Source organism: Pholcus phalangioides, unplaced genomic scaffold (assembly GCF_987345545.1).
Source record: "Pholcus phalangioides strain wild (caught in Gottingen) unplaced genomic scaffold, Ppha-v1.0 ptg000002l_1, whole genome shotgun sequence".
NCBI classification, from domain to species: domain Eukaryota; kingdom Metazoa; phylum Arthropoda; class Arachnida; order Araneae; family Pholcidae; genus Pholcus; species Pholcus phalangioides.
The window spans coordinates 17,637,950-17,648,230 of NW_028301595.1; the positions used below are offsets into that span (position 1 = coordinate 17,637,950).

The 10,281-nt window shown below is 34.5% G+C and overlaps 1 protein-coding gene across 6 annotated transcripts in view; it reads left to right on the forward strand.

Moving 5' to 3' along the window:
• The window catches only part of l(2)k01209 (uridine-cytidine kinase-like lethal (2) k01209), a 43,382-nt gene extending 36,430 nt beyond the window's left edge, over positions 1 to 6,952 (forward strand). For all 6 annotated transcript variants that reach the window (XM_089239386.1, XM_089239377.1, XM_089239355.1 and 3 more), the window contains 6 exons: positions 86 to 278; positions 416 to 478; positions 2,136 to 2,258; positions 3,593 to 3,758; positions 4,675 to 4,773; positions 6,577 to 6,952. In XM_089239386.1, coding sequence (XP_089095512.1) covers positions 86 to 278; positions 416 to 478; positions 2,136 to 2,258; positions 3,593 to 3,758; positions 4,675 to 4,773; positions 6,577 to 6,617 — 685 coding nt within the window. In that variant the 3' untranslated portion in view covers positions 6,618 to 6,952. The remainder of the gene's footprint in view (positions 1 to 85; positions 279 to 415; positions 479 to 2,135; positions 2,259 to 3,592; positions 3,759 to 4,674; positions 4,774 to 6,576) is intronic.
• Positions 6,953 to 10,281: the final 3,329 nt, after the last annotated feature.

Below are 10,281 nucleotides of genomic sequence, written 5' to 3' on the forward strand. Positions count from 1 at the left end.
AACTTGTGCTAAGCCTTTTCAATAGCAGTATTTCATAGATTCCCAGTGGGTTATAGATGTTTGTTTTCTTCATCTTTGATTACAGATCAAAGTTAGCCCAGAGTCATGCTAATCAACCTCTGCCCATTTCGTTATCTGTTCTTCCGTCCACGTCTCAGATAAGAGGCCTCCATACATTCATACGAGATCAGGAGACATCACGTGATGAGTTCATTTTCTACTCCAAACGTCTTATGAGACTTCTTATTGAATACGCTCTCTCGCTTCTGCCCTTCAAGGTGAACTTTCGATTCCTCTGCCTGTTGCATCATATTAATCCTTTTTACCTTGTCCCAGTGTGTCTGCATGATAATATAATGTGTACATAAGATGGGCTATTCTCTGATGTTTATATTGTTTTTTCTCCTTCTTTCAGTCTCTTCAGGTTGACACGCCTCAGGGAATTTCTTATCAGGGAAAAAGAGCAGCAACCGAAAAGGTATGTATTTCTGTTTGGCGATACTGCATCTGGTGGTAGTTCTTCCACAATAGGGTGAATAAATACTAAACAAACTGAAACTGTGATCAATGCAATCTGTTAGCGTTAGAAAGGTGACCTTTCATGGCAATTCTATTTTCATGAGAACTATGAAAAGCATTATCAAAGTCTTTTAATATCCTCTGTTGTTCTATCACAGTCGAAAACTTGTTCTGAAAATAGAACTTATGTAGGAGAGGGAGAATTTCATTCTCATATATTAGCTCACTGGGCCACACAGAATGATGCTAGTATAATTGCTATATTTAATTTGATGCTATATCTAAAGATACTATATTTAATTTTGTCTAAATAGTCTTGTTGACTATTAAATTGAAAATTACTTCATTAAAAACATATTAACGATGCATTGAATGACACATAATCAGAGAGCAACCAGAAGCATGCTGTAATACTGAAGACCACGACATCCCACCTGTTGACAGATTCCAAAAAAAAGTATAATGTACATGAAAATTAGGAAAATAACATACAGTAGAACCTTGATTATCTGTGCCTGGATTAACCAGGAAGCAGATTAACCATGTTACGAAAATTTGAATTTCATGTTCAGCTCTTCTCTATCCATGTTGTTTTTTTTTATTGGTTATGTAAGATTTTGTGAAGGTTGTGTTGAAAACAAACATTTCCACTTATTCATTCTTTTACAGAACCCCTCTTCATTCTCAGAGCTGAACTCCCATGTCAATACATTGAAATCGCAGCCCCCATATGCACACATAAGAACCTTGCCTTGTCCTGGGGTGATCAGCACTTGAAGATTTACAACCAATTACAGGAAATGCCGATGAGTTAGTCGAAATGTACTACTTCTTTTTGCAACTGAAAGATAAGGCACAAGCACAGTGTAACTTTGGATGCGGTCACATGACCGCATGGCCAATCCCTGAAATGGTGTCACATGCAAAATGTAAATTGTTGCCATTATGTCAAATAACAACAAAAAATATATATATTTCATTTTTAGGATTTCATTTGGAAGAATACAAAATTCGCCAAACAGCAGTATGAATTTGACTTTTCAACATCTGAAATCCCTTTTATCTACTTTGACCATATGTCCTGTAAGTCTATATTTCATTTTGAGCCTTATAGCAATGCTTTGTTGGTGTGATCTGATTTGAGACAAGTAATGATAATTTAACCTACTGGTTGGCAATGATTGATGAATTGGTGCTAATTGGCAATGGCTTGCATGATACGGTTTTGCAAAGGGGAAAAACCCCTTCATTGTTTTTCAAAAATTCTTTTTACATTTTTGTATGGGCTTTGGATCTGTGCGAAAACCTTCCTAATTCTCATTCTCCGAAGTTGGCAGCTGTGATATTTAACATCTGCAATGATTCATCTGGTGGCTGTTCCACCTATTGGGGAATTGTTGTTACATTTTTTTTCATTTGATAAATGGCAAATGCATCATTGAAGTTGCTATTTGTGTGACTTTGTTGTCATTCGTACCCTCTAAAATCTCCTGAGTAGGGGAAGTTTTAATTTCGATTACCCTTGTAAATCTGATAATTTAATTATAGGATATTATATGTTGATAAGTATATTCTGTCATTCTTGCTTTCTTATTGATGCTCTGGATTTCTCACAGATTTGCGGTGTTTCAATACTGAGAGCTGGTGAGACTATGGAACAAGCATTATGCGATGTTCTGAAAGACGTTAGACTTGGAAAGATCCTAATTCAGACAAATCAGCATACTGAAGAACCAGAAGTAAAACTATAGTATTTGTATGCTTGCTTTTCCATCCCTCTCTACCTTTTTGTTATTTGTGAATTCAATGTTTCAAACTTTTTTGTATAGAGAAATGCAATGTCTGTCTCGGCTGTTCATACAAAGTACAGAGTACAAAAGACTTGTTACCAAGCCGAGATGAAACTCAGAAAGGAAATTCACATGGCGTCTTCATGGGGAAATATATGCCGCCATCTTGGGATAGAAGGCTGCCCATGTGCGGCCCCGTTTAGCATTCATATATTCTCTAACGGCAGTATTCACTGACAGAGTTCAACTGCAATCACAGGTTAAAGGATAAGAGATTGAAATGGATTAGTTTAATTCTGAATTTTAACCAATTTGTGTCAATCTCTAATACTCTAACCTGTGATTGCAGTTAAACTCTCTCTGTGAATACGACTGTAAGGGAAGAAAATGTTGGTTCTCTGTAGCTTAATGATGGAATGATTGCTCGGACTGCGAGAGGTTGGCAATTTGTTCCCTGCAGAGACATGTGAATTTTTTCCGAACTTCATCCTTATCTATACTTTGTGTGGTATCCAGTCTTTCATACCTTGAAAAGTTTTGTATGTGAGGAAAATTATGCATATGTGTGATTATTTGTAAAAAAATATGTATGCTAATCAAAGATATTCGACTGAAAAACTTATTAGATTTATCACACACATTTAATTGCGAATGTTTTTCCCAGCTGAAACTGTTTCTATTGGCTCTCAATTATTCCTCAACTAATTTTGTCACAAGATTAAAGGCATATTCTAATAAAAGTTTCTGCTCAATGCTCTTAGATAACCCAACTTTGGGGGTTGGAATACACCCAAGCGATTTGTCGATGATCAACCAACCATTTCTTTGGCATAATTATTTTTCCATCATAAGATTATTATTCTCAAACTTTGTCTACTCACAGCTCCCCCTCCTTTGTTATTGTTCATCTGTGACTCTTCAGAAAAGAACCACCTCAAAGCACTTAATAGGTAAATTTCAATATCAGCAGCTCACTATAATCCCCTTAGAAGTTGCGACACACACTTTAAAAAACATTATCATGAGAAGAAAAATGTGTTTTGCCGAAAAAAGTTCAGCTTTACAAAATCTTTAGGTTCATCATTGTTGAAAAAGAGGCTTTCAGAGAGACCAGATATCTTGTACAAAGCATCTGGTCAGCGTGATATCTTTTCATTGCCAGCGAGAGGGTTAATTAAGTGTCTCGTGTTGTCCCATATGCGTGTTCTTGAAGTCTGCGGTAAAAATCAAATAAATTGTAGCTACTGGAAGTTTCTCATGGTGCTTTTATGCATTTGTTGCAGCTGTACTATCTCCGTTTGCCGAAAGATATCAAGGACTACCTGATTATACTCATGGATGCTACCGTAGCAACAGGTGCAGCTGCGATGATGGCTATTAGGGTACTTCTCGACCATGACGTTCCTGAAGAAAACATTCTTGTGTGTTCGTTGCTGATGGCAGAATCAGGTTCATTTGCTTCTATTTTTTTCATTGCAAAATTATATGATTTAAATAGAGGTTCATAGGTGCCAATGCTTCTAAATTTTTAGCCTTATTAAAATCTTTTGGTTGGAAACAAAATTCTTCTAAATTTTCCTATCGTTATAGAAAAATCCCTAAAAATCCTCATTGTGCTTCTCATAAATGAAAAATCACTTGAAAATTCCTTGGTCCTTGTAGACTTAGCTGACTGCTTCCTCGAGAAAAATCAAAAGAAATTGGTATTTCCATCACAGGATATAGCTGATTATTTGCCAAGTGCTTTGCCAATTGAGAAAAATTGCCAATTATTGCTGAAACAGCTAAACGCAGGAATTGAAGCACCAGTGCATTGAAATTAACTTTATGTAAAAAAATTCAACATGACAAATACTTTTTGTATTTGTAATTATATTATAAATATATAATTATAAATATTTATAATTATCGTAATATAATTTATAAGTTGACAGAATAAAAAATATATATTTTAATCTTTCATTTCAGTTAAGCGTGAAAATTCAAGTAGGCTTCATCAAAAATATGGGGGGAAACCGGGACATAATTAAAAATAGTCTAGACAGTCAAAATTATGGGAATGTCCTGGAAACTGGTCATATGGTCATCTCATACAATCGCCAAAAAAACCCTATTTTCCCTTTTATTTGAGTGCCAGTTTTCTTCGGTAGCAAAATATTATCATGTGACAAACTACAGATTTTCAAGTCTATGAATTGGCACCTATGGAGGTTCCATGAGGGTACGACATCCCCACAAAGGGTACACCCCTAAGAACCACTGTTAAAATTTTGGCAATTTTTAATTTTTCTTTTCCCCGTTCTAAATGTCTTTGTTGTGAAGATTGCTTCTTGTGTGTGTTTATTTATCTATGAATAACTTTCAGGTGTTCATACAGTGGCATATGCTTTTCCCAAAGTGCAGATCGTGACGTCTGAAGTCGATCCTGAACTGAATGACCGGTTTTATATAATGCCGGGAATAGGTGAGTATTTTAACGTTCTCCACCATCAATTTCATATCTGCCAACGTTGGAGATTGAGCATTAGGGAGATTTTCGCATGGATTGGAGAATTCAATACAAAGATAAATATAAAAAGGATTTTTTCTTTTTAAACAAAGGAGGGATTTTTGATCAAAGAAAGTAAAATCGCAGGAATTTCTTCCCTTTAGAAAAATGTGGCATCGTGCCAGTCATCCCTAATTACAACTAAACCGTAGGTTACATTACTTGTCATTATTACTTTCAAATCAAAATCATGCCAATAAGAAATGCCATTGGGACCAAAAACAGGACATAAACTGAATGGGGGGGGGGGTGTATATGGTCATTGAAACTGCAAAAACGGTGATAAGATGACAACAGAATACATTGCTACCACAGGAAGTTTACTACTGAGGGATTAGCGTGTCAACCTCCCTCCACAATATATATATATATATTTTAAACATCAACTGTTGTTGTTCGGATTCCATCGTAAATAAACTGTAGGTCCCCTGTGTGCAGAAAATGACCATGGTGTGACAAAACTAAAATAATTGAAAACACTGTTGTTCTTGCTGGCTTAGTTGTGGGGAGGCCTAATTGACAGTTGGCTGTTTGGCAAAAAAAAATTATTTTCTTTGATTTGGTGCTATTGCGACAATGTATTTTACGGATAGCATTTCAGGGGGAAAACATAGGCAACAGACTTTTTCTGGACAAATTCTTTAAAAATACCCCCCCCCCTCCCACAAAACTAGGATTGTTTTTCAATCATGGTCCAAATTCGGGAGATAAGAATTTTTCGGGAGTGTGGCAAATGGAATAGGAATTCCGGGAAAAGCTTTGTAATTATAGTGAAACCTTTCTTGATATAATGATATTCTGTGGACTAAGAAAAAATATGGTTGTAAAGGAATTATCGTTATATCGAGAGGTGACATTATCATGTCATTAAATTTATGCTGCTGTTGGAATCTTTTTTAAATTGGCATTGTTAGTACCATCAAAAAATGTGCTTTTCAGTATTTATTCACAGCAAAACATTTCAATTGATAAGTTGATAAACAATTTGCCGCCTGGCAGTCCGTCCAGTGGTTAGGGAGCTAGCTTCTGACTGTGCAGGTCTGGGTTCGAATCCCGGGTCGGGCATGGATGTCTACTAACACTAACAAAGTCCCTGGACAGATCGTAACGATCTCTTGGGAATACGTGCTGATCACGTTATTATTATTTAAAAAAAAAAAAAATCAGTATTATATCTGTAAAGAGGTTTATTGTGATATAACACAAAAAGTAGAGATATTGAAAACTTCATCAACACTTTTGGTAATTAGGTGGTGGTATGGTTAAGTGAGATTTCTTTGTGTAACTATAGGATTCAGGACATTCGATTAAAAGATAGTCTGTTTGATGATTAGTGCTTATGATTATGCAACTTTATAAAAACGGAACATTACTTGTGTTTCTTGATGTTCCATTTTGTACAGGTTTCACTGTATATTGAAGGACATTTGGAGCGATATATAAAAAATATGGGTGTAGCGGTTTTTAAAATCTCCTAAAAAATATTGTTACACAGATGTTCACTTGTATCAAAGGGCATTGTTGCTTCAAGAGAAGTTTTAACATTAGAGGTAATTCCAAATCAGATTCGAAAAAATATTGAGGGATTTATCACATGCGTTATATCAAAGTTTCACTGTACTTAAATTTGCTGCCTTGGGCTATAGCCCCTCTTAGATCTATCAACAACAGTTAATTAGTTTCCACATTGTTCTCAACACTGATGTTTTTTCATTTCAGGTAACTTTGGAGACAGGTATTTCGGTACTGAAGTGCTATGAAATTGTGATATTTGTTATACTGTTTTTTTTTTGTAAGAGAATACAAGGATTCTTCTTTTTTAATTTCTCTCTAATATAGTCAAGTTTCTTTTTTGTATTCACAGCATTGTGTTGTATTATTTATTGTTCAATGTTTATTGTTAGAAATATCTCGGCGTATGTAATTTTTCTCCCTTTAAAGTGCATGTGAAATTTCATTTACTGTATGACAAGAAAGAAAATATTTTGCTACGGTTGAGATTATGTTAGGGTGTGTGAAGTGAGGTGACAGTTGTACTTTGATTTCTATTGTAAAGCATCTAAATCTTTTGTGAATAAAGTATTTCCATTGATTATGTAGTACTAGAGATGTGAGATGAGAATATTCTCCTGGATGTAAAAATTTGAGAATAATCGAGAATATTCATTTTTCTTTTGAATAATTTAAATTTTTTTACTAATTTTGTTTATATTGTGAAATATAAATCAGTTTTCATTGCCTGAAATATTTACAACAAAACAATTTTTGGTATAATCACCCCCAATGATAACTTTTAGTTCGAGAATATTCTCCAGGTCATGATGAGGGGTTTTAAAAGTTTGGTTATAAAGATTTTAGAAACCTTTAGATTAAAACCTTGAAAAATGATTTAAAAATTAGATAAATTTTCAGCAATAAGTTCAAAAGAAATTTAACCAAAGTTGATTGATAAAGAAACCTATTCTTATATAATCAGTTAATCACCTTCATTCCAAGAGAACTTTGTTTTCTTCAATGCACACCCACTTAAATTCTGTATCACTCACATTTCTTTAAAAGTTGTGCAGTTCAGCCATGTTGGTTTAATTTTCTTGTTTTCAAACTTTAATATCGTGGTCTACAAACTTCAATATTCCCATCTTCTTGACGGGAAGAAAGATGGGGACAGAGAATATTCTCTCAAAAAGGACTACTATTATAACTTACTAGAGAATATTCTTATCGAAAATAGTAATTATTCTCAAGTTATTTATCGAGATTATTCATTATAATGTTATTACATATATTCTTGATAATACTCTGGAAAGATTTCGGTAACTGAAGAATAATCTCATCGAGGAGAATATTCTCTGGCATGACTTATTAATAACTTCAGAATAATTCTTATATTATTTTCTATAAGAATATTCCCCAGTACTTTATGAAAGTAGTTCTTCCAGAGAATATTCTCAAGGATATTATATGTAACTGTATTATAAATAACAGGCAAATATTCTCATCAAGAACTTATAATATTCTCAAGTTATTTATAATAGTAGTCCTTGATGAGAATATTCTCCAAAAGATTATTCTAGAGAATTTTACATCTCTATGTAGCACAGGGTAACATAAACTTAACTAAATACAGCAATACCTCTGCTTACATATTTTTCCTTCAATATTTCGATCTCAGCTAATAAATACGAATTTGGCTAACCAAATGTTTTAGTTAATTGCTCACATTACACAGCTAGGTTGTGAGCTGAATTTTCATACAATCACAGCTGTCAACTTCGGAGGATCCAAATTTTGTAAAAAAAAATAAGTATAACAGACATTTTTGAAAAACATTGTAGATTTTTTTTATTAGTGAAAGTATGGGATATTTTTCCCCCCTTACAAAAACATGACATCATGCAAGTCATTGTGATCAGCGCCAAGTCACCAATCAGTATGTATTACGTCCTTACTACTCTCAAATTAAATCTTGTCAACAAAAAAATTGTCATCACACCTTACAAGACATAGACTTGATGAAACATATAGGACTGCAACTAGGTGGATCTGGTGGTGGAGGAGGCACTGAATCGACCCTTTAATGGCTTCTTCTACATTATACAAGGGTGCCAAAATGTGTGCTTGCCCTGGCTGACGTTAAAAGGCTGAATTGATGCTGGCTGTTTGGCAAATTTTTACTTCCCCCATCCCTAAATTTTTTGTGATTTTAATGAAATGGCAGCAATTTACATTGTACTTGTGATGATTAAAAACGAAAGCAACTGTTTTTTCGAGGTAAATTGTTTGGGGATAATTTGTTCCCCAAAAGTAGGTGTTTTTTTACAATCACAGGAGATTGTTAACTCTGTAACTACTCTATTGGCAGCTGTGTACGATCATTATCTAATTAATTTGTCTAAGAACTCATTTCCAGACAAACCTCTTTTCCAGAAAGCTGCCGAGTCAATTCGTGTAAAATGAATAATGCATTAAAGTCTACACAGGTTGATGTTTGAAAATCTGGCAACCTCCAGATCTGAGGAGTGCCAGACTTTTGAAAATGCCTGATTTCTGATCATTATACATGTGATAACTGAAATTTACTACTTGTAGAATCCTATAAAGATAGATAAACAGTTAATGAAGTTCACTTACACACCAAAATTAAACCGCGGTACATGAGAACTTGGTCTAGTTCTGTTCTTCCTTCTACTATCGCGTCTTACAAACATTTGCATTGTGGATTAATTACTTGACTATGCGCACACATTCCTCTGCAGAATTTCTAACAAATTGGTTATAAGCCAAAACCTTTCACGTGCATGTGGTCTCAACATACAGTCAAACTTGATTAATTTGGAGTCCAAAGTTACTAGGAAAAAAGCTCAAATTATCCAATTAATATATATCCTGGATCTGTAAAACGACTACAAATTACATAAGTCATAATTTTGTTTTCAAACCGAGCATAACTTCGGTCTATCTCCATGAGCAATTTACTACCTAGTGAGCTGTGCCAGAAGTGTATCTAGTGTTTTGATTTTTCAGTGCTGCCATCTGTATTTCAGAAGTGAAGTGTAATGACTGAATACTTGCTCTGTAGGCGTTGCTCTCTATGGTGAGACTTTTTAATGGGGAGATCGGCTGGCTTTTGTGCCTCGAAGTTGGGAAGCACAGAAAACCAACTTCAGCAGACCACCGTGGTGATGGTAGGACTTGAACCAGAGTCCCCGCGATGTGAGTTCGTCACTATGACCATTCGAACAAAAATCTTGATATTCACGTAGGATGATAGTAACTGATCTCTCTTTCTCTTAGCTGTTGCATAATTCCACTCTTCTGGAATTGGCATCACTGCAGAATTTCTTGGCCATGTTTAAAACCTGATTTACAGCAACAATTCATGATTATCGGTTAGAAAACTGATTCCAAAATTTTATCATTTATATGGTATGAGGGAAATAGTTCATACTTTCATTAACATATATATTACAATTTGTTCTTTACATACTCTTATATAACCCTAGACAACTAAACATTTTCTTCTGATAGAGACTACCTAATAGAGTAATTACGGAGTATTCATTGATTACACTTCACTCTGCGAGTTGAGAAAAACTCAGTTTAAAAAATTGATTGCAGCACTACACATAACACAGAAACAAGCTTCATGAAAGATTTACTACACACTCCAACATGTACCAACTTGTTAGAAGTTCCGCAGAGGAATATGGACGAGGTGCATGTCTGGTTTAGTAGTAACTGAGTAACACTAATTTATCTAGAGCTAAAGAAAGTGAAAGATTCAAATTTTAAATGGTACACCTTGATCCATAGATGAACACCATAATTTGTATCAAGTGGTGCATATTCTCAATGCACTCCAGCCTAAACAATGTTAAAATTTGTATTAAATTATCAAAAATGCTAAAAATTTACAAATTGGCA